At 51.8% G+C, this 22,820-nt stretch overlaps 11 protein-coding genes and 2 non-coding genes across 13 annotated transcripts; 4 read left to right on the plus strand and 9 right to left on the minus strand.

The window, feature by feature from the left end:
- Positions 1–143: 143 nt before the first annotated feature.
- LDX57_010111 (uncharacterized protein) lies at positions 144–1,576 on the minus strand (the record flags this gene model as incomplete). The annotated part of the gene is made up of 4 exons (XM_046091857.1): positions 144–245; positions 297–985; positions 1,047–1,132; positions 1,188–1,576. 4 exons carry the CDS (start codon positions 1,574–1,576, stop codon positions 144–146), a joined length of 1,266 nt encoding a protein of 421 aa, XP_045947834.1.
- Positions 1,577–1,651: 75 nt separating this feature from the next.
- LDX57_010112 (seipin co-factor family protein) lies at positions 1,652–2,922 on the minus strand. Its single transcript, XM_046091858.1, has one exon. The coding sequence runs from the start codon at positions 2,684–2,686 to the stop codon at positions 1,982–1,984; it is 705 nt and encodes a 234-aa protein (XP_045947835.1). The 5' UTR covers positions 2,687–2,922; the 3' UTR covers positions 1,652–1,981.
- A 919-nt stretch (positions 2,923–3,841) lies between these two features.
- LDX57_010113 (SMP-30/gluconolactonase/LRE family protein) lies at positions 3,842–4,976 on the plus strand (the record flags this gene model as incomplete). Its single annotated transcript, XM_046091859.1, has 2 exons — positions 3,842–4,569; positions 4,670–4,976. 2 exons carry the CDS (start codon positions 3,842–3,844, stop codon positions 4,974–4,976), a joined length of 1,035 nt encoding a protein of 344 aa, XP_045947836.1.
- A 300-nt stretch (positions 4,977–5,276) lies between these two features.
- LDX57_010114 lies at positions 5,277–5,348 on the minus strand. Its single transcript has one exon. It is a non-coding gene; the product is annotated as a tRNA-Gln (tRNA).
- A 438-nt stretch (positions 5,349–5,786) lies between these two features.
- Positions 5,787–5,859, minus strand: LDX57_010115. Its single transcript has one exon. It is a non-coding gene; the product is annotated as a tRNA-Lys (tRNA).
- Positions 5,860–6,650: 791 nt separating this feature from the next.
- Positions 6,651–7,541, minus strand: LDX57_010116 (uncharacterized protein; the record flags this gene model as incomplete). Its single annotated transcript, XM_046091860.1, has 1 exon — positions 6,651–7,541. The coding sequence occupies one exon, from the start codon at positions 7,539–7,541 to the stop codon at positions 6,651–6,653; it is 891 nt and encodes a 296-aa protein (XP_045947837.1).
- Positions 7,542–8,840: 1,299 nt separating this feature from the next.
- On the minus strand, positions 8,841–9,724 carry LDX57_010117 (uncharacterized protein; the record flags this gene model as incomplete). Its single annotated transcript, XM_046091861.1, has 4 exons — positions 8,841–9,161; positions 9,210–9,272; positions 9,324–9,470; positions 9,548–9,724. 4 exons carry the CDS (start codon positions 9,722–9,724, stop codon positions 8,841–8,843), a joined length of 708 nt encoding a protein of 235 aa, XP_045947838.1.
- A 588-nt stretch (positions 9,725–10,312) lies between these two features.
- LDX57_010118 (uncharacterized protein) lies at positions 10,313–11,391 on the plus strand (the record flags this gene model as incomplete). The annotated part of the gene is made up of 2 exons (XM_046091862.1): positions 10,313–10,560; positions 10,623–11,391. 2 exons carry the CDS (start codon positions 10,313–10,315, stop codon positions 11,389–11,391), a joined length of 1,017 nt encoding a protein of 338 aa, XP_045947839.1.
- A 32-nt stretch (positions 11,392–11,423) lies between these two features.
- On the minus strand, positions 11,424–13,484 carry LDX57_010119 (uncharacterized protein; the record flags this gene model as incomplete). Its single annotated transcript, XM_046091863.1, has 1 exon — positions 11,424–13,484. One exon carries the CDS (start codon positions 13,482–13,484, stop codon positions 11,673–11,675), a length of 1,812 nt encoding a protein of 603 aa, XP_045947840.1. The 3' UTR covers positions 11,424–11,672.
- Positions 13,485–13,955: 471 nt separating this feature from the next.
- On the plus strand, positions 13,956–14,756 carry LDX57_010120 (uncharacterized protein; the record flags this gene model as incomplete). Its single annotated transcript, XM_046091864.1, has 3 exons — positions 13,956–14,222; positions 14,282–14,526; positions 14,591–14,756. 3 exons carry the CDS (start codon positions 13,956–13,958, stop codon positions 14,754–14,756), a joined length of 678 nt encoding a protein of 225 aa, XP_045947841.1.
- Positions 14,757–15,093: 337 nt separating this feature from the next.
- On the minus strand, positions 15,094–16,513 carry LDX57_010121 (uncharacterized protein; the record flags this gene model as incomplete). The annotated part of the gene is made up of 5 exons (XM_046091865.1): positions 15,094–15,407; positions 15,474–15,928; positions 15,985–16,108; positions 16,190–16,316; positions 16,373–16,513. 5 exons carry the CDS (start codon positions 16,511–16,513, stop codon positions 15,094–15,096), a joined length of 1,161 nt encoding a protein of 386 aa, XP_045947842.1.
- A 320-nt stretch (positions 16,514–16,833) lies between these two features.
- Positions 16,834–19,072, plus strand: LDX57_010122 (Zn(II)2Cys6 transcription factor; the record flags this gene model as incomplete). Its single annotated transcript, XM_046091866.1, has 3 exons — positions 16,834–17,205; positions 17,268–17,947; positions 18,019–19,072. The coding sequence occupies 3 exons, from the start codon at positions 16,834–16,836 to the stop codon at positions 19,070–19,072; spliced, it is 2,106 nt and encodes a 701-aa protein (XP_045947843.1).
- Positions 19,073–19,195: 123 nt separating this feature from the next.
- LDX57_010123 (uncharacterized protein) lies at positions 19,196–20,786 on the minus strand (the record flags this gene model as incomplete). The annotated part of the gene is made up of 5 exons (XM_046091867.1): positions 19,196–19,787; positions 19,858–20,000; positions 20,077–20,301; positions 20,378–20,482; positions 20,592–20,786. 5 exons carry the CDS (start codon positions 20,784–20,786, stop codon positions 19,196–19,198), a joined length of 1,260 nt encoding a protein of 419 aa, XP_045947844.1.
- Positions 20,787–22,820: the final 2,034 nt, after the last annotated feature.

Raw genomic sequence — 22,820 nt, forward strand, 5'->3', positions numbered from 1 at the left:
TAAGGTACTCCTTTTTCTCGTAGATGGATACAGGTTGGAAAACATATTCTAGTATACTATTCGGTCAACTATCTCAGAATATCATGCACAGAAATGATCTATAATATCCTCAGCATCAAACTTCAACACAGCTTCAACCCACTTCACTGTGCAGGTTTCGCCAACATCTCATGTTCAAGACTCGCCAGCACAAACGCCGCAGAGCCATGAACGCTGTTGTACAACAAAGGCTGATTGACGTAATACTAAATCCCAGGTTAGCCTCTCCCCAGAACGTCAAAAAGTCAGGAGCATACCTCATATGTCGCCGAAGAATTCAGACTGCAAACAGAGACAGTTCCATTATATCCAAGCGTACCATTACCCTCCTCTACTACGAATTCATTGGCCAAGTATCCGTAGCACTTGCTCGCTAACTCCACTATCTTCGATCCGGTAATACGTTCTGAGTCCAGGAATCCCAGCCGAGCGCCCTTCAACAAAGCATATGTGAACATCGCCGATCCACTCGACTCGATATAGTTCCCTTCCTGTCGCGCAGCAGTCATGACCTGCCACCAGCAGCCCGAGTTAGTGTCAGCGACCGCGATGACCGCATCCGCCAAGGCAGATAATCGACCTCGCAGATAACGGATATATCGCTGTTCCGCAACCCCGGGGGATCTTTTCAACGTCAGCAGCTCAAGCATATCGACCAGCATCATGAAATACCACGCCAACGAGCGGTCCCAGACGATCGGGCTCGCGCCGGTGAGAGAACTGGCCCACACGGCTGTCTTGGACCCGTCGTATCCGTGGACCAGAAGGCCGGTGCTGTTGTCGTAGCAGTGCTGCCAGAGAAGGTCAAGTTGGCGGATGCTTTGGTCGACAATAGAGCTGGTGCTGGCGGGGTCGTATCGCGTGGCGTACAGCCAGTTGAACGGGATGAGAGAGTACATGCCGTCGAGATAGCTCCAGTTGGGGTAGGTGAAGTACCAGAGTCCTCCTGTAGATGGAATGTTAGCGTTTTGGAACACTTGCATTTTGTCCGTGGGTTGGATACTCACCATATTCATTGATCGGTTGAAGGTCGATCGATCGTCTTAAGGAATGCAAGGCTTCCTTGTCGATCGTGTTGTTTGTCTTCTCATAGCTGGGTTCGTTAGCTCTATCGACCATAGCACAACATGATAGATAGGCATACTCACTCGTGCAAAAGCCCGCGAGCAGTCGAGAGCCTGTCAAGTGGGAACAGCTGCGTGTCTTGCGACGCATTCCTCAGAAGCGGTGCGATGCTCGCGGTGCTGTTCGTCAGATACTCCTCCCAGCGAGTGGTTTGACACGAAGGGACAGAGCTATCATGGTGATCCAATAACCGCAAGATCGCAGTCTGGAAGAACCCGATTTGCAAGGCAATCGACGATTCGGGTTTGCCCGGAGGCGCGATGGCCTGTCCGCGCGCGATGACGCTGTCGGCCATCCACGCCGAATACGGGCGATCAGCTGGTCGGCATCCCGAAGGATGAGGTGCCGACTGACAGGCCGGGATGAGAAGGCTGGTGAAAAGCCATGACAAGGAAGTTTTGGGAGATAGCATGGCGACAGGATAAAGCAGGACAGGCGAGATGGCATTCTTGTTTTGGTTGACATTGGAATTCAGGGAGAAGCGGCGCGGATCATTTCCACTCTGGATTTTATTCTCCGATCGCCAAGGATTGACGCAGTAGACCTGAGTATGAACAGATGTTGCACATTGATATAAACAGATACTATGATACAGAGAAAGTAACCTCGAACAAACGCTTAATCCATCACGAATCAATTCAAGTACAAGAATAAGCCCCAGGCTCTCCGAAATATTCAAATCAGATCAACGCAAATCACGCCTGCAAAAGACAACCAAAGCGACATCACACAGAACGCTTCAACAATAAAGAATGCGAAGATTCCATCCTCAATCCCAGTTCTCCTTCAGCAAATCCAGACAAATTCCACTCCGCCACTAGTCCTTCTTTTCACCCTCCTTCTCCCCCTCCTTCTCGTCCCCTTCAGACTGGATCTTCGAGAACCAGAACCGCGAAATAAGACCTCCCAGATAATGCTGATCGATCCACCGAATCAACCCGTAGAACAGCCATCCCCATCCCCACAGCGAGCAGCCCATAAAGCTCGCGACCAAGAGCACCGGTCCCAGAATCAACAGCGACAGCACCGCCCACAGCAAAATGGCCACGGCCGCAAAGATGAACACGCCCGCGAAGAAGATCAGCAACGGCACGCCGCAACAGATCAACTGGCAGACGATGAAGGTCGAACTGGCCGGTCGCTCGGCCGCTGCTTCGTACAGCTTCGCCTGGCGCGCGTCCGGCAGCACCCACGACAAGAGCCAGGTCAGCCAGGACTCCATGCGATCGAGCATCGGCGGGATGGACTGGCTGATCCACTGCCGGATGGGACCCAGGATCGGCCCGTTGTTCGGGTTCTCTTTCTTGGCTTGCTTGATGTCGTTCTCGTCGCCGGGGAACCCGCCGGGGAGGACGTTGTCGGTGGCCCCTTGCGTCGTTTTGCCGGCTGTGTCGGTGACGCCCTGCGTGGTCTTGCCGACGGTGTCGGTGCCTTCCTTGACGGTGTTTTTGACACCCCCGGTGGCAGAGGACAGTTTGGGAGGTCGGTTGGGGAGTTGGTTGGTGGCCATGTTGAGGGACATGCCTGTGGCGAATTCACGGGTTTGCGGTGGCAAAGGGAGAAACGAGCAGCAATGAGGAGAGAGTAGGAGAGGCTGGGAGGGGAAGAGGTTGTGAAAGAGAAAGGAAGATGGCAGGTTTGCGACCGCAATAAAAGAGTATAAACACCGACGAAACAAAATGATGTCAAACCGGTTGGCAGTTAATTTATGCGGGGGATCAAATGACGTAGCGGGCGTTACGACGATCGCATCGGACCATCTGGACATGTACACAGTGTACGTCAGAAGGGCTGACAGGTTGACAGATCTGACAGGTTATCCTGGACGTTGTCAAATTAATTGTGATGTTGACAGCGTCCTTGATGCCGATGCTCATTTCTCGGTCCAGGGTTCTTGGATCCACGGTTCTGCTCAAGTACATAACCACATGGAAGGGACTGAACACGCGTGGTCTCAAGTACGTAGGACTTTAATTTCTGTCTATTTCGGGTCTGCTTATTTTAGGTACCTTATCATCTGTCCACTATGAATTGTACATCACCAAGTCTTGGAGAATTCATGGTAAGTGACCTCCAGATTATATAGTTATGCTAGTTATGATAACTAACAGTCGCATAGAGAATGGAGGTCGAAGGAGCACCCACAACACACAACACATTTGTGTCCCAGTTCAATTCCACCTCTCATGTCCAGCAACTGGATATATTGTGCCAGCTTGCCAGTCCAGGATGTCTTCGAACTGATGCCTGAGGTGTCTGTTTGTTCCGAAGACATGGTGACGTCATAACCGGGTATAGATCTTATCTTTTTGCAATGCAGTGCAACTGAACAATTCCTCCCTTCCACCACAATCCACAGTTCTATACAATCTGCAGCCATTCAAAGACTCTAAATCTCCAAACGACGATCTTCCGCGAGCCACCTGCCTCGGGACCAGGCGAAACCTCGGGGATATTGGCAGGCCCAAAGCAGCAAAGATAAGTCGGGGCGGTGGGTCGCCAGGATGAGGTCTTTAGCTGCAAGGGGCAATTGTGATTTAATAGACTTTACATTAGTGCCGTTTCTTGACATTTTCACGACTGACTGCACAAGACTAAATAAATAAGGTCTCCCGGCCAGTGATAAAAAAAAAAAAGGAGAAACGACAAACACCCTGCGACCAGACTTCCAGCAACAATGGCCGGAACTATTTCCCACGCCGTCCAGGCTCACAATGCCTCCCAGCAACTTCCCGCGGCCTTCAAGGTCTATGACCCACGTTTCCTGGATATCACCGGTCCGACGCCCAAGCTCGAAGTCCTGCTGAAGAACGATGACTTCCCCTTCGCCCACGAAGCCAGCGTCTACATCCCGTCCAAGGACGAGCTCTTCCTGACCAGCAACATCTTCACCGACCCGGTCACCAACCAACCCACCATCAAGATCTCCAAGGTCGCTGTCAGCGCCCACCCCGTCACCTCGGAGATTGTGAACTCCACCATCCCCTTCGCCAACGGCGGCGTCAACCACGGCGACGGCATCCTCTTCTGCGGCCAGGGCACCCTGTCCCAGACCGGCGGTCTGTTTCAGATGTCCGTCGACCCGCCGTATACCTCCCACCTGCTCGTCGGCGACTTCTACGGCCGCCAGTTCAACTCCGTCAATGACGTCGTCGTTCACTCGGACGGCTCCTTCTGGTTCACGGATCCCACCTACGGCCATGTCCAGGGCATCAGACCCCAGCCGAAACTCCCCAGCCAGGTCTATCGCTTCGATCCGGCCACCGGGAACGTGCGTGTCGTCGCCGACGGCTTCGGGAAACCGAATGGGATCGCCTTCTCGCCGGACGAGAAAATCGTGTATATCACCGACACGGCGGCCGCGATCGGTAACGGTAGCACTGACGCTACTAAGCCGTCCACCATGTATGTGTATCCCTTCTCTGCCCTGCGCGAGGACCTATCGCCTCGTAGACCAGTTCACAGATCCTTGAACATGATGAAAAGAAACTAACAAACCAAAAAGCTACGCATACGACCTCACCACCTCCCACAACGAACCCTTCCTGACCAACCGTCGCGTTTTCGCCATGGCCGACACCGGCATCCCCGATGGCATCAAAGTCGACACGAACGGCAACGTGTACGCGGGCTGCGGCGACGGCATTAACGTCTGGTCGGCGGGTGGTGTTCTGCTAGGCAAGATCTTGATCAAGGACGGGGCGGCGAATTTCTCGTTCGGGCGCGACGGTCGCTTGTTTATTCTTAATGAGAAGATTCTCTGGGCGGCGCAGTTGGGGGAGGGGGTTAAGGGGGCTTTGTTGGGGATTTAAATCTCGCCGGGGGTAGTTGAGGAGGGAGGGGGTGGTGGCTGGAGAGTGTATGTTAATATACTAATTTAATATGGAAATATGATAATGTGTAAATAGACGAGATTTCAGTTCACATTTGAGAATGATGGCTGACGTTGGTTGTGTTTGCAGACCGGAAGGTGAGATCATCTGATTTTTTTTGTGCATGGGGTTAAAGAAAACTACAGCCTCTTTCCAAGATCTTCATCGCTTTAACTCAAGTATACTGGACTGATGACAGCAAAATGAATGGCTTTTCATATACAAAAAGACAAAAAGAAGAGGTCGTACCCGGGATCGAACCGGGATTACCGGAATCAGAATCCGATGTGCTAACCATTACACTATACAACCAATGGTTGATGCCGGAGTGGAGGTTTACAAACATATTCTTTCAGCCAGCAGACTGCCCTGTCCGTAGCGAGCTAAGTTCTGGGCAGCCTGCCTCCGTCTAAAGTTTTATAGTTAACGTCTAGCAAAGAATGATATGTCTTTCTTCCTTGATAGGGTGGAATATGACGAAGACGAAAAGATTAGTATTTATTGTTCGATCAATTCTTACAATCAATGCTTCATTCTTCCTAGTTACTGTGTACTCCGTCCGTACTCTATTCCGCCCTGATAATTAACAGAGAAATAATTCCGCCAAGCCCAGTGGCGCGCCATGTGGGTCGACCCAAACTCTAACATCCCCAAACCACACAAAGTTTTCACTCTCCAGCCAGGGTCAGGAACAACGAAAAACAGAGGCAACAGTTCAGTTGCACAAAAAGTGAAAAAAGAAAGGAAGTCAGCCCAACGCGGGGCTCGAACCCGCAGCCTTGTGATTAAGAGTCACACGCTCTACCGATTGAGCTAGCCAGGCTTCCTTGATGAAGATCGTTTTTGCAGATGGGTATATAAGTGGAGGGCAAAAAGTACGTTGGAGTGGTGGCTTGCTCAGGCCGTGACTCTGTACATATTCATGTCATGGTAGGGAATTTTGTTATGGATTCGATGAGAGTTCCATTAAGACATGTTCTCACGTATATTAGTTTCTGCAGTGAGTTTAATGGAGAAGGCGTGAAGAGTGTTTACTACCAAGATGGCCTGTCATTCGCAGGAATTCAGAATGTGAGGATATATATCCTGAGCCTCCCGCATCCTTGGGTACTCATGACCGGACTGTGTACAAAGTGGAAGAAAACACAACTAACTTGATTGAGATACTGAGGGGTCAGAGAACAGGGCGCTTTTAACCCCAATATCACGTAGTCTTGGACTTCATGGAGAATTCCACATTTTTCCAGGGCACCTACCGCTTCATATACAGGCCATCAGAACTTGCCTATAGCCGAGGTTTGGCGGATTTCTCGGAGCATCCAAAATGCTTACAGATTGTCACCTTCAATACCCATCTACTTGACCCAACTAAATGCACCCATTGCTCTAGAATGATTAAACACATCAAACTCTGTTGCCCCGAGCCAACAACGCATCAATAACTTGCTAGGTTGCTAACCAAGAACGAGCATGAGACAGCTATTATCACACAAAAAACAGTGCTGCCTTTAATGATTCAAAGGCCATCTGTGTGCTATATCACATGGAACAAATGATTTTAATCACAAAACATAAAAATATATCATGAATAATTCGAAGCACCAGCACTGGCCATCAATCAACAGACTCACCGTCGTTGATACATTTAATGAACCTACACATTCTGCCTCCCAAATCTCCCGGAATAGCCCAGATCAGTGAGCTTTTCTCAGGGGTGTAAGGACAGTAGAAATTAAAATAATCAATCTCCATGTCTCGCAGAAGTGTTCGGCCTGCCTCAGAGTACAGCCTCTTGCGATGAACTGGGTCAGAAATTTGTTTCTCCAGTGTGTGAAACGGTACACCCCATGGACATCTAGCCAGGCTCTGGGGAATATGAATATGCTCCTGAAACAGGCCATTGTTGCCGGCGGAGCCGGTCGAGTCAGAGCAGGTCAGCTGCTTGATTTGGAAAAACTTGTACACGTCGTCTTCTGTCTTGAACTTGTATTTCTTCTTGGCCTCTGGGTCTCGCGAGATCCAATGTAGATGGCGTTCATAGGCCCAGACGGTGAGATTGGCAAGATGTTGCTCATCGAGCGTGATCCGTTCGTCATCCTCGGAGCTGTAATCAGGCAAGTCGATGAGGGGCTTGGGAGCTGATGCTGGGTCGGAGGGTGAGCAAATCATGGGCTTGGCTTTGAGATCATCTATTAACTTTCCAATAGCGTGAACGGCCACCCGAAGATTTGCGAGGCGCTGGTTGATTACCTGCTTGATTGGAACGGAGCGCAACAAGTGTGCATGGGGGAAGACATTGTCATGGCCTAGACGCAGGATTCCACAGTACCAAGCGTCATATTGTCCCCCAGTTTCCTTTCGCTCTTCAACCTCAAGCCACTCGTCAAGCTCTTTGAGATCCTCGTTTGTGACTTCGTGTCGAAAAATGGCCATATTTCCAGCATTAATCTCATCATGGATTGTTTGCACCTCCCAACGACGTGTTCCAGACCGCCATTCACTCATTGCGGCGGTGTAATTGGTAAGGGCTGACTCGATGTCGTTTGCATTCTTCTGTAGAATAGCCCTGGCACTTTCTAGGCGTGCACGTTCCTCTTGAAACGGTCGATCCATTAGAATCCACTCTTCCTTTGTTTTTCGCCCCGCAGAAGTGAAGTATCGATAATAAGGTCTCGTGGCCTGAGGTGCCAGGAAAACAGGCATGTACGAATTTCTGACACTGTAGGGTTTCGGGTCAGAAAAAGGGTCCCCTGCCAGGACTGACATGCCACATCGAGCATGGTCTGTCGCTGGCATCTGCCAAGTGGGTATTTCTTGCGGGGAAATGGAAACCTTGAGTAGCTTGTCCGGCTGTTCCAGTTCGATCCAGTACTTTGTCGGCACGAAGAGGAAGGGACTTACCAGTCCCGGGAAGCTGTTCGAGCTACACAAGCTGCTCAAGCTGCTCAAGGTACTCTCGCGGGAGTTGCGCACTCCCGCTATCCCGTTACCTATAGCCTTGTCGACATTATATTTCAGAACCACACATTTTGATAAGCGGTCTGGAGTTGGGCCATGCCCAGATCTGGGCTTCTTAGCGGACCCTTGGATGGGAAGGGACTGGCAAGTCCGCTTGTTGTACCCCTCCATTTCTTGATTCTCTGCGGTCGAATGCAGACGCTGCTCCCAATTTTGCTAGAGTGGTTGTTTTCCTTTGAATCTATGCTGTCTTACTGGTAAGGTTTCTGTCTTTCTGATGGTCCCGAATGTTGGTGTAAACTCTTGACGAACAATCGAACTTGCGCTAAGAAGGTCGCAGGTGATATTGGACTTGGAAGTAAACAATTTCAAAAAGATATCAAGAGGGAAATGACCCTGTACAACATATCAACAAATCAACATATATTGGGAGATGAGCAGTAATAGTATGTCAGAAGACGAATTTGCCAATTATAGTGATAGAAACCATCAGCAAACCGATTGTCTAATGGTGAGTTGGCGGTCGTGGAAAACTTGAAAAGACGAGTCAAAACGTATGGGAAGTACACAAAAGCTCAAAAGGAGGTATGTATAAAAAATGGGTGGATATCCTGGGATGCTAGTAAAGGATACTGCGAGAGAAGGAGGGAGGAAGAGGAAGAAAGAGGGAAGAAGAGGGAAGAAAAGGGAGGAAGAGGGAAGAAGAGGGAACAGGAGGGGAGACAGAGGGAAATGGAAGGCGGCTGCTTTAAGCGGAACGTACCTGGCAGCTCCCCCACTTGATTGGGCTACGAGCGCACGTAAACGCGTTTGTCTGAACTCGCGACAAACCCTTCTATTGGTGAATCACTCTTTTTTCACATAAACACTCAGCTTATCCATCCCTCTCCCCTGCTCATATGACCTCTCTGGCTTCATATACAGCGTCCTCGTAAACAAGCCCCCTTCACTACCCTGTTCCACCTTCACATCATCCCCAACAATCCCATTTCCTCCTTCGGCAAGAAGATTCCAATGAACACCATTCAATCCCCACGGCGGACCAGGCAGCTTGGGGTCCTTCCAGAGGGGAAACTCGAGGCACACGAGGTGACCCTTGGGGGCTAGCAGGCCAGCCATCCGAGAGGCCCACTGGGCACGCATGCTTGGGTGAAGGGCACAGAGAAACTTTATCAGTTAGTATCAAGAATCCCATCAATACAATCTAGAGCTTACAGTATAGTCATATATCAAATCGAACTTCATCCCATCCTCCCAGTCCGACTTGAAAAAGTCCCCCTGCAGAATGGTCACCTCGCCTATTTAATCATTCTTCGTCACCGGAGATACAGAGCCGAAATTATAACCCTGCGGGTTTGCCAGCTCTCCTCTGGCATACTCTTTGGCCGTTGAAACGCCTGTCGCGGAGACATCCAGCCCGTACACGTCGAAGCCATGCAAGGCGAGCATCACCACGTCGTAGCCTTTGCCACATCCCTGTTGTCAGAAATCAGTTTAGGTTTCTATACACCCTCAACTGCCTCTTAATACTCCACAGAGTTGGTAAGTCTTACCGGAACCAGCGCCCTCTTCTTCCTCCCATCTTCCGCAACGGGTTGGAACACGTCCCGGCGCTCCTCGATAAGGTCGATCAGTGGTGGCGAGGGCTTCGATCGGTCCCAGAGGTCGCTGTCATCCGAGTCCCAGAGCTTCGACCATCCATCCGTGTAGTGTTCGACATCGCTGGCCATGGTAAGTTAATTGTGCCATACTCGGATGGAAGCAGGAAAAGAGAAGACATACTGCGCACCGAAGTGGCGGACGAGACGGGTTTGGTCGGTTGTGTTCTGCGTTGGGTCTGTCATTTTTGGTTGCTGAAAGGTGTTTGGTCGATGCGTTGTGTAAAACCTCTCAATTTCTTTTGCGGTGTGCTGAAGAGCAGGGTGGAATTGACTCTTATATGAAGATTGAGACCGAAAACCACCGGCGGGCGATAAGGAAAACCGATCGCCGAAAGTGGGCCTCTCGGTGACTGAAATGCAGAACGATTGATTGCATCGATCGAATCCTCCGAGGTCGATTAGGTAAGGTCGCAGCTCTGACGCCCTTGTCACTGCCGTTTCGGGGAAGAAGTGGGGCCCTTCTCGATCGAGTAATGGCAAGGGCGTCAACGGAGTCTTGTAGGTATACTACGTTGTACAGTTCTTAGCAGAGGATGTGGACTGTGACCGGTTCAGTGGCTATAAAAAGCCTACAAAGCCCTTCTATTCCATGCCATTGGCTTTGTTTCACTGCTTTTTCTTTTCTTTTCTTCATCCCTTGCCCAACCGAACCCAGCGATGACCGTCTGCTTGGGACAGCCGCTTAGCGAGTCCATCGCCGAGCATATCGGTGCTACCCCTTTGGTGACCCTCAACCGCTTGCCAGCTTCATTGGGGATAAAAGCAAAAGTATGTGCAAAGCTCGAGTACTTCAACGCGGGCGGGTCTGTTAAGGATCGAATTGCCAGACGTATGGTAGAACAGGCGGAGAAAGACGGGTTGATCAAACCGGGGGACACCTTGATTGAAGCGTCTAGCGGCAATACGTATGTTCACTTATCATGCCCATTTCTAAATTTTCAAAAATATTCACGTTGACACTGAACAGGGGCATCGCTATAGCCCTCATGGCGGCGATCAAAGGGTACAAATGCATCATCACATTGTCCGAAAAGATGTCGCAAGAAAAGGAACAGATCCTTCTCGCCCTAGGTGCCCAGGTGGTGCGAACGCCTGCTGGTGTCCCAATCGAGTCACCGGGTTCGATCCTTAGTGTCGCCCGACGCTTGCATCAAGAAATTCCTAATTCTTACATTCTAGATCAATACAACAACCCGGAGAACCCACTCGCCCACGAGATCGGAACAGCGCAGGAAATTTGGTATCAGATTCAAGGGAAGGTGGACGTTGTATTGGCGGGGGCTGGAACAGGAGGGACCGTGACCGGTTTAGCCAGAGGACTGAAGCAAAAGAACCCCGATGTGCATGTCGTTGGGGTGGACCCACTCGGCTCTATTCTTGCACAGACGCCCGCGCTCAACGAGAGAAAGAGTGAATACAAGGTGGAAGGGATCGGATACGACTTCGTCCCCGCCGTGCTGGATCAGGGGGCTCTGGATCTTTGGGTCAAGACGACCGATAAGAATTCGTTTCAGCTGGCAAGGAGACTGGTGCGCGAGGAGGGACTCATGTGCGGAGGATCATCCGGTGCAGCCTTTGCAGGCTTGGTTGAGTTTCTGCAGTTGCACCCAGAATTCAACTCGGAAGAAAAGGCCATCGTGTTGGTGTTCGCGGATAGTCTGAGGAATTATCTGACCAAGTTCGCCGATGACACGTGGATGGAAAGCAATGGGTATCTATCGTTGAATAACAAGTAGTAAGAACCTCACATTCGCAATAGAGATGGTGCCGCGGGCTCTATATATGGAGTAGCTCTCTGGTGAAATCAATCGATATGGGAAGCACTCTTCCAAGATGTCACACACTCGGGTTCGGCCCATAAATCCAAGCTGGAGTCAAATAGGGTTTCCTGGTCAATCGTGCTCTGCCCTTCGGCCGGCTGCGTGGTGCAGGAGGCTAAATTATGCTGCCTGAATTCGGCAAGGCATTCCGGACTTTGCCAGGACCACGGCATGCAAGAATCCATTGTCTGCGGGACTTAGCTGAACGGTGCCCATTCGTCGGCTGACCAGGGTAGACAGAAATTGTATTCGTCCTGGTTAGCCGGATCGGCAGAGTGAATTTGCAATGGGCCGGTCTCGGAATCCAATCCCAAACCATCCTTGAATAACTTTAACCACTGGGAATTATCGGCTGGCGTTTGATTCCACGGGTCGTCATCGCCGTACATGATGCAACGGGCTTCCTTTTGGAGCATTGCGTCTGTGACGAACGCAGATTTGGCGCGCATGCCATTCACGAACGAGGTAAGCCGCGACGTGAGGTGCTCAAAGGACGTCGGTTTGGCTTCCGCTTTCTCTGGCGGTCCACCCGCCACGCGAGAAGCACTGAAGGGCTCTATGCCTGCCGACTCCATGCCAATTAGATAGGGTGGCATAGCGTTTTCTACCGCCAAAGCTACAGGCGGGTCGAGGCCTCGGCATCCGTGCCAGTCTTTCATCACAGCACCTGCCCGAAAATGCTGTGCGAGGTGATCGTTTCGTTCAGACCAAGCGACGAATGTTTGACCGCAAAAGCCACATCTTGAATTAATTTGGATGACTTGCGATTTCCAGCCCTCCATAGATGGCGTCAGGCTGTTTATTCCGTGCACGATACGCAGGTGTTGAGTTAGATGGTCTTTGCGGTAGAACGTCCGAAATGCCACCGGCTTTTGTTGGCAGACATTGACCCGATGGGCTTCGATGTGGTCTCTGGAGGGGCATGGCTCGTCACAATACGCGCACCGTTCATCCCCATTGGGCTGGTCACGGTAAGTCGACCCGAAGGGGGAACAGGTGAATTTTTCTAATGACAGGTGTAAGGTTTTCTCGTGCCGCGTCCAGTCATGCTTCGTGAGAAACGTGTCCGTGCAAAAGGTACATTGAAAAGGCCTCTTGGTTTCCACAGAACGTTTTGGGGGTTTCCCTCCGGTGGAAGTGCTTTTAGCTGGTCGACGATGGCGCCGTCGCGGCGGCTCATTCAAATAAAAACGATTGAAGGACCCGTGGGAACGATTGGACCCGAAACTATGGGCAGATGATTCGGAACTGCTGGATAGGACGGACCCAGATGCCTGCGACGGTACAAGAGATCGGGCATCACTATTATCTTGGGAACAACTGTGTGGTAGTACTTCTGGACCAGGTGAGTCAAGAGTGAGGTTACGGTCTGACAATCCACTCGTGGTACTGCTAGCCACGGCGCTCACGATAGCCTCTAAGGAGGCGCCCTCGAGTTCCGGAGGAGAATTTCTCCATCGATCGAGCGGACACATGGCAGGATCTTGTACGTGGGTGGCCTTTCGGGATTCATCAAGGCCGTCAAGACTGGAAGAGACGAGAGGGCCATTTCCGGGTGACCCCCTTTTACGGCGTCTGCGGGCGTTTGAGAACCAGGTAGATACCTGATGGATTTGCAGTCCGGCTTCCTTAGCTAGGGAGGACTTCTCATTTTTATTGGGATACGGATATTCGGCATGATTTTCGAACCATTGTCGAAGAACTTTTGTTGTGGTATCGGGCAACCTCGACGATTTGCTCGGGGCCGCTTGGGACCCCGAGATCGATGTCCCATTAGGAGGAACAGGTTGTGCTAATTGTGACGAATCATAGTATAAGCTTGAATCTGCAGTAGGAAAATACCCATTCTCTTGCGGCAAGATGGAGTCGAGGTCAAAGGACATGGAATCAGACGGATCTATGCTGTTGTCCATCAGTCGCAAGATGTCGTTGAGTTCAATATCTGAAGCGACGTCAGGAAATAGTAACCGGTCAATGTGAGGATCATCGGGCGCTCTTTCAGATCCCATTGTGTATTCACACCAGAGGTGCTGTGAGAAGTGTGTTACATGGCTCTCACGAAATGAGTTCAGATGGGAGGAGGAAGAGAGAGAATCACGCCCTGATGGCTGCCAATTCGGGAATAGCGCCTGATCACAGCCAGACTGCGCTAGCCCTGATTAGGATATGGCCCGCTTCCCGGATCTTGGCATTACTGACCAATCACAGTTGTCGCAAGGTCTGAATTGACATGGATTGAAGTATAACAAAGTCAGGTTTGCATGACTGGAACTATTCATCTTAGGCTCCTACTCCGGAAATGCTAGTATACCAGCTTCTGCTAATGTCGGTGACAGGTATATTCAAGGAAAGGCTAACTAAGCACCTTACCTAGCCAGGGTTATCTTAGCGCCGGGGGCCGTTTTATCCGCGATTTTTGCCATTGCCTAGCACTACCTAGTCAGCACGCAAACAGAACCTCGTCATCATCTCTGTCCAACATGACAGATATCTCAGAGAACACTCCTCTTCTACGCTCAGCAGACCCAGACCCCATCGGCGAGCATGAATCCCACGATCCGTCCACCTCAAACCCAGAGGATCATTCCTTACGGTTTGTAACGACATTGACATGGGTATCGCTCGCCCTGTCGGTGTTGGTCGTTACGTTCGACCTCACCGTGATCATCCTAGACGAGAACAACCATAACGAAGGCTATTACATGCCGTGGGATCTGCGCGAAGTCATCAAGGTCATGGGTGTCGTGGTATGTGTTGTCGTCGCACTGTCGGGCCGGGCCCAAGACGCTGATATTGGATATGATAGGGCTTGTCCAGCGCCTTATTCTCATTCCTGAATCTGATCCGTATATATCTAAGCCACAGACCCCTCTGGCTCTGGCTGAATCTAGTCGCCGATTTTCTAATCGCCTTCTTCGCCATTCTGAGCGCCGGACCGGGTATTGTCCAAGACTGGTCTTATACGTGCTCACCTGACAGCTACGAGTGTCAACTTGCGCAGCCGACTAGGCTCTGCACATTTCTTACTTTGGGGTTCGCGTTCGTGCTAGGGTGAGTGTTCTTTCGGGTGCTCCGATCCCTCATTGTGATCTCACGTACTGATGCCTGTGTGCAGTATCAACCACTTGGTCCTGTTCTTTCTCCGTTGTGCCTTGGTGTTTCAGTCTAGATTCTGGCGGGGTTTGCAGAATTGGAGGCTTCCGGGTGGACAGTTGACTGTCGAGTTTACGATCAAGTTTCTGCGACAGGAGGGTCAAGGGACTGAGGGGGAGCAAAGCTAGTAATTAGCTGCGCTTGAATGCTTGGTTCTCTGCCTTACTTGTCGATACGCAGTCAGGCTACATGGGACTATCACTCTGGTTGTAGTTCACGTAGGGTTTCAGCCTGCCAAGTCGAGAACGACAAGTATGTACCTCAGAAAGTATGATACAGCTAGCGTGTGAATAAATAGTACTTTATCACCGTTACCTTATGATTGGCAACCCTAATACTTCGCGGCCTACATAAACAACGATAAAAATAGACTGCAACTCGAAATGTCATGGGAGGAGATATTTAACGGAGCGGAGCAACCACTGCTTACACGATTCACTCCGTCCAGAACCAGTCCAGTAGCAATCACTCTTTCTCAAGAACAAGAATCGCCCGATGCTGCGAAGAATCATAAACATGCAGATGAGTAACCCGGAGCCCTGCACTACCAGCCAGACTCCTCCACTGCCTCTCCGAACGCTCCTTTCCACCCGCCATGAGCATCATGTACAGATCGCCCATGGCCGCTTGCCAAGTAACGTTGGTATCGGGTAGGACCGTCTCGTCGACGAGAATCCGGGAATCGCTCGCCATCGCGGGGACTAGGTTCCGCAGGATCTGGACACATGAGTTGTCTGGGTAGTCATGCAGGACGCGACTGATGTAGTAGAATCGAGCGCCTGGGTTGCAGTACATATTAGCAATGATTCTATGAGATGGTTTGAAAACGGAAGGGGTGAATCTACCTTCAACGGCCTGAGGAGTGAAGATATCCTGAGCCATCGCCTTGATCCCGTCGAGTTTGGGAGCCTGCTCGACGACCTGCGGCAGGTCTTGAAGAATCAGACTACCGCTCAGGCCGGGGTGTCTGTCCCTAAGATGGACAGTCTGGTGTCCGTAGCTGCCGCCTACGTCGACGAAGAATGGCCTATCCGACGAGGGCTGTCGAGACTTTATGAAAGTAGTGGCCGCGTCGTCCATGAGGTCAAAGCCTTGCACCCATTCGCCCGACTGGGTCGATACCATTGCCTGCTGCCCGTTCTCCATATGCTTCGGGTGCTCGGCCAGCCATGCAAACGCAGGAAGATCGGTGTTGAAGGCCTTTTGAAACGGGGTTTTATTTTTGTCGGAAAGGTCTTGGTAGTTGGTTTCTGCAAGGTAGGTAGGGGTAACTTGTAACACCGGGCCTGCGACATGGAACCTAGTCGAGAGTGAGCCTTCTGCTAAGATGCTAGAGGTTCGATAGTTCGAGCGTACCCGTGGCTGATCACGGCATCGGTTCCCTTGTCGGCCAAGAACTTGGTCGTTGCATTCCCTGTGAATTCTTCGACTCCGGTCTCTTGGATCAGGTCTTGGGCCGCGAGATAGCGAAGGACCCGGCCTGTTGGTGTCATCATCGTCAGCCACCAATCACTCTTTGAATACTAATATCTCCTAGTCTACCGCATGGAAGGGTCCTGACCGAGCAAATCTGGACCAGCCTTGAGCTGCTCTGCAAGGCTGGTGATCGTGCGAGGAGATTCACTGTTTATAAGGGCCTCGAAGAGCTTGAGATCCATGCTCAGGCGGACAACGGTCAGCTCGACGTGCTAGAATCATGTTAGTGACTTTTGACTTGTGAATGTGGAGGACCAGTGAGTATGACCGAGTTCAGAAGCTGGTAGAATATATCTTTCGGATCTTGAATCTCCAGCAGAATTCTTCTTAGGGCACGTTGAATTGACCTGCGACCTGCCTGGTCGGCATTCTGAGACAAGGAGTGAATCTGGGGGAGCATGGCATCCATGGTGACTATGATAATATGAGGAGTGAACAAGAGGGTGAAGGCAGTGAGTGACGATAGAATGAAGACCACAGACAGCATGTAACAGACTTATTTATAAGAATTCAAATGGTTACAGTCGACCGTCGCATTCTTCTATAGAAAAGCCCGCGGAACATCCGCGGAGGATCCAAGCGACCTTACATCAGCCACGTCTGCCCTCCTCTTCGTCATCCCTGAATTCTCCCTCCACGGACTTTCCTTCCGCGGCCTCCCCTCCTCGGAAAGTTGGTCACATTCAATCACAATTTTGTCCTACCGTGGATCGCATCCCCAGGAAAGCAATGGTGCGTGCTCTGGCTCCGCGGAAGATCCAGAACGGCAGCTCCCGCCAGCGACCGGTGTCCTGTCAGTTCTGCCGCGCCCGAAAGCTGAAATGCAATCGCCAACTGCCCTGTGGAAACTGCACCAGCCGTGGAATATCCTGTCAGTTGTACTCGCAGCCTCCGACCGAAGAGTCGGTTACGGATCAGGATGTTCTGGAGCGTCTGCGGAGGCTGGAGGAGCTCGTTCTCCGGAGTCACGGACAAACGACAACGCCAACATCCCCCGTCACAGGTGTGGTTGCTCAAGCTCCACATTCGGTGCCTCGGTTCCACCAGGTTAATACGGAAGTCAAACGTCTTGAGCAAGAGTGTATGAGCCCGAACCTGTCGGTAAGTGGTTGTGGTTGTGCTACGGTGACGCAAGCAGGATGGACAGTTGATCTGTAGCGCAGGAAATGATCCAGCCCGATGGCGTGACTTTCAGGATATCTCCTATTGAGCAGAGCGGGTGTCTATCGGGTGGCTTGGGCCGTGACCCTTCATGGCCCAATGCAATGGGAAGCTACCAAGGGTCCTTTTGTCTGCCGCGTAGCGATGAAGCAAGACGACTGCTCGACAAGTACATCCGCGACGTCACCTTTATCCACCATGTCATTCACGTCCCTACCGTGCGTGCTCTAGTGGATGGTATCTATGAAGACGTCGACAGTCAGAAACAACCAAAGCCCCACCATGTGGTGCTGCTATACGGTATCATCGCCAGCTCGATTTACTCGTGGACCGAGCAAGACGCGGACCTCCCTTTTTGTCGCAATGGCGAAGAAGCGACCGAGAAATCCGCGCTGTGGGTGAAGTCCGCTTTGGACTTGTTGGACTATTTGCGTCGCGCATCTTCGCAGTCGCTGGAAGAGATCCAGGCTATCATCATCGCCTCCTTTGTGGTTTGTCATCTAGAAGGCCCGTCGGCTCGATACCGTGACCTGATCACGTCGGCCATTACGATGGCGCGCGAGCTAGGGCTTCACAAAATCGATATTCCGAATGACACCGACGTAACAGATGAACACTCGAGGGACCCTGTTGAGGCCGAAGCCAGCAGAAGAGCGTGGTGGTACCTCGTCTCGACGGACTGGTATGTTTCCCATCCCCATGAGCCATGTCCAAGGCTAGTCTGACGACAGGAGAACCATGCTAACAATCCAGGATGTTCTCTCAATACACCGGCCCCTTAAAGGGGACATACACCATCAACCCCCGACACATGGCCGTCAACAAACCTCGCAACATCGACGATGAGGACCTACTTCCCATCCTCACATCGACAACCATCACGCCGCGACCCATGAACCATCCCACTAACATCTCCTACAACCTCCAACGCATCCAACTGGCCGAAATCTGCCGCGAACTCACCGACAGCACACCGTTAACCTCCTCCGGCACCGTCGAATACAACCAAGTGCTCAAAGTCGACCGCAACATCATCGGCTTCATCGCCCAATGGCCACCCTTCTTCCGTCTTGACGAACAGACCCCGCTTCCCAGCCCCAGTGCCAACACCAACACCAGATCCAGATCCAGTACTAAAGAAACTAAAGACCCCGGAAAAGCCACCCAACGCTACATCCTCAACTCCATCGTCCCCGCGCAGCGTTGCCGTCTCCATCTCCCCTATCTCACACGCGCCTCGCAGGACCCGAACTACGCCTACTCGCGCACCGCGTGTCTCGAATCGGCGCGGCATATCCTTCGCACCGAGCGTCTTCTCGCCACGGAAGATTTGCCGTTCGTGTTGATGCGGAAACGCCACTCGGGCACCTTGCAGTGCATCTGTATGGCTATTATTGTGCTGTTGGCGGACATTTGCTTTTCGCGGGATACGGTGGGCGAGTCGGAAGATTATGAGAACCGGAGGGCCGAGTTGGCGGATGCGTGTCGGATTCTGGATCGTGCGAAGAGTGAATCGCCGATGGCCGGGAGGTTATTGGGGTATTTTGTTAGGGTTATGGGGGAGCATAATCTGAGGTTGCCCGGTGTGAGTCAGGGTGGTGAGGAGAGGATAGGGACAGGGGTAGGGCGAGAGACAAACACGAGGGAGAGCGTCGCTATAGGCTCGGTGGGGATGATGGACGAAGAGACCGACGCTCTGGACGTATCGGATCAGCTGGCTCGGTGGCAGGAGTTCTGGCCGTGGGATGGCATGGATACCGAGTTGGACTGGGATGCGATTCTATCCGGGTTGAACCCGTTGATTTGAGCTGCACTTGTTGATTCTGCTGCATAACACATAACGTCTATTGATCTAATTAAATTAACTATGGGTGCTTTTATCTTTTTATACAGACCTCGTATTATTTATGTATGAGCCCAACATGACCATCTAGTAGTGATCATCCGCCCTCCTCGGCTCCGTCTGCACCGTATACTCCACATCCTTCTTGATAATCATCCTCGTACTCCCATCACTCCCTACACTCCCCCGCTCATCGCGATCCTCCTGCGACGGCGCCCCGGAAGACCCCGGAAACGTCGTCACCAGCGTCTCGGCGCCTTCGCTGCCCGGCGCCCCGCGCGGCACGAACGCCCCCTGCTGCGTATGTGTATATCCATGCCTTGCGCCGGACGCACTGGCCGCGCCGAAACTCTGCAGCGCAAAGTCCCCTCCTCCTCCTCCGCCGGTTTGGCTCTGGTTATGGCTTTTCCCGTGTCGTCCTGATCCGTACATCGTGCCGGAGCCATAGGGTGTGCTGCGTGATCGGGAGCTCGCTTCGAGGTTCTCGTCGCCGGCTGTGCCGTAGGCGGTTGTGACGGCGTTCATGAAGGGGCGGAGGCAGAAGACAGTACAGGCGACGAGGGAGTAGTTCATTTCGACTTGCGTCCAGACGTAGTGCGCGATTGAGTCGAAGGTAGGGTTGTGCGAGTTGATGAATTTGTGGAAGGCGGCGAGGCGGAGGGATTCCAGGGGAATTAGTCTTTTGGAATGTTAGACTGGATGACTTCAAGCGATAAGAAGAGAAGGGGAGAAAGAGGTGGAAGACGTACGGTAATCTCGCCGCAAACGAAATCATAATCACGACCTTATGCCTCACGGGCATCTGAAGACCGTAGACCAGACCGACGGAGAACAAGAAGAGAAACACCTCAGTGATGATATCAATGGCCGTGATAAATTGCCATCGAGGGAACTATTCCTGTTAGTATTCCTGGTATACCTTTTTATATACACCAGATTTAGAGATAGAAGGGGGAAAAAAAACATACCAAGTTAACGCAGTGCTCGCCCGGCGTTACCCACGGCTTATTCACGGAGCAGTCCACCGTGACAATGAATATGGAGATGATGATACTGGCCGTGCTAATGGCAAAGGTCGTCCATAAGATATTCTTGTGGCTACGACGCGGCGTCAAGCGCGAGTAAATGGCCACGATGCAGCATCGTGAAAGAAAGAGCGTGACGAGGTAGAGGACGTCGGAGGCGGCGATGTGCTAGATGGGTCAATACTCTCACAATCCTTGAACAGAAGAAGTAGATCTATTAGGAGCAAAGGGGGGAAAATCATACATTTTGAATCCTCGACACCCTCCGATCATCCAGCAAAGTGATCGCCGTCCCGAACCCAATCGATGCGGAATAAAACACGATAATCGACTCCACTATCGCGGTGACCTGAATAGAAGGTGGGCTGTCAGTTAAGCACAGACGGGCATACACAAAGGACCCTCGAGAGAAAAAAAAATACTCCGAAGCCAAGACAAGGAATGGGAGATCAACTCACCGTCCCACCTAGCAGGATAATATCGTCAAACGCCAACGGCGGACTCAGCAGTAACCGCACATACATGCGAATCAACAAACACACCAAGGTAATGACCATGCAGATGGCCGTCGTGATGATGATGATTCCCGCATGGTGCTTACTGTCGATGGTCTCGAATGGCGCGGACTGTCCCTCCGGCACGGTGATGGCCATTGCTGGCGGAGGATGCTGTTACTGCTGCACACTCACTCTGGGTTCGGGATTCACATAGAGCGATGGATGCTGGAGCGAGATGCAGAATGCAAACCGCATGGGTTCATGCAGGGGGGCAAAAGGGGAAGGAAGAAACGAGTGACAGGGGGGAAAGAAGGTAATATAGTCTAGTATCAGGTTGCAATGAAATCTTCGATCAATCTATGGATCGAGTGATCATACCAGGATCATGGGGAAGGCAGTCCAAGACTCCAACGAAACGAAACGAAGGGAGCCGTCGAGCGCTAGGTAACACAGCACGGTGTTCCTACTCCGTAGCGCTTCTGTGGCGAGTGCGACGAGGTACAGATGGATCCTTCCACCATGTGTCTTTGGTTAGTGGGCTTGGGATGGATCTGAAGATCGAGAATGCATGGAAAGCGCGCGCAGGAAGAACATCCAGACCGGTAGACTGGAACTGGGAATAGATAGTATGGACTATGGACTATGGATATTGGATAGTTATGGGTAGACCAACGAGATCCCAGGAGCCCAAACTGGAGCAGGACCTAGATTGGTTCTGTCTCGGGGACGGTTGGGGCTGAAACTGGATAATAAGGTTGGTTCGAGAGCTGCGTTGATGCAATCAGAGGGATTGAATCAGCCTGCGAGACTGTCGCGTGGTATGTGTTGCTAATAGCCTCTGGCGACGGGGGGATAACCTAGGATGGATATCAAATTATCAATTAATCAATATCCCGTCCGTATCGAGGACCCCCTTGACGAATGAATCTCGCCTTTCGCATCCGAGCAGCGGAGAATGCGAATTCAACTCGCAGCAGGACAATTTACCACCAAGTGCTCGACTTACTCCGTAGTCCGTAGTCCCCTACACTGTGGCGTGAATTAACGGCCAAGAGATTTGAGATGGCGACTGGGGCCAAATGGAAACAGTAAAAAACCCTGACCATCAACCAACACCCAATAAGCGAGACTCCTAAGGGCAGTGGCCAGTCAGCCACCTTATCATCATTCATAATTCATCAATCATAATATCATAAGATGGTCGTTGTGGAACCTCACGGCGATGCTGTCCCACCCAACGCGCAGGAGGTGAGACTCCATCCGAGCAAACGGCAGCTGAGCGAGAATGAGAATCTCAATCAGGATTAATATAAAGTTTGCAAGATTAATACAAATTAATCTAGTCGGCGGACCGGGACTAAACTCGAGGGAGAATTGCACACGAGTAACGCTCCACTCTGGCCCGCAGACTTAGGGTTAGCCCGCCTGGCGGTGCTACACTACGCTCCCTAGCCCAGCTCGCCATATTAATCCGCGTCCGCGAGGGATGCGAGCGATGCACGGCGTAGGGATTAGGGAATTTTCGGAGATCCCTTGACCGGCAAATGTCCGTGGTTGTTGGAGGGTTGCATCCTGCAGGAGCCGAAAAACATGGCAGATGGGCTCGGTATATACATGGTCGAATGTCCGGGACTCTACGCAAGGCTGAACAGTGCTCAGTGCTCTCTCCCTTGCACTCGCACTCGCAGACACGGTAGAGCATCGGCGAAGCATCCAGCGAGCAGAGACGATCCGCCGCACGCACCACATACTATCCTCACGGGTGACATCCTCTTCCACGGTACGCAGCCACCTTATTTGTGCCACCCATTGGTTAAAGTCCGGATGTGCCGCGCGTTCCGTCCCTTCGTGCCACTTTAGCTGGTCTGCTGGGCTTTGGTGGACTGGAGGTGTAACGGAGGACCCCTTGGAACCGGCCAATCGACCAGGAAAACTCAATACGATCGGAGCTCCACTTGGTTCTCGCCCCGACGCCGACGATCTTTGCATCCCACTTGACGGGAACCTATGGCGTGGGTGTAGCATGCTGGGGCCTGGATGATACTCGGGGCTTCATCGTCGGACCTCGGCCGGGACGACGGGTCCTTTTGGCTTCCACTCCTTGACCTGTTCGTTTCGGTGGTCGGATGGAGTTTCGGACTTGTCCGTTGAGCTGCCTCCGAGGCCCTTCAGTCCTTTTGGCTTTTAGTA

The sequence above is a fragment of the Aspergillus melleus genome, assembly GCF_016097325.1.
Source record: "Aspergillus melleus strain CBS 546.65 chromosome Unknown contig6, whole genome shotgun sequence".
Lineage (NCBI taxonomy): Eukaryota > Fungi > Ascomycota > Eurotiomycetes > Eurotiales > Aspergillaceae > Aspergillus > Aspergillus melleus.

Coding starts and splice junctions, on each gene's coding strand:
- LDX57_010112 (XM_046091858.1), bottom strand. CDS start 2,686: ATGTCCCTCAACATGGCCACCAACCAACTCCCCAACCGACCTCCCAAA.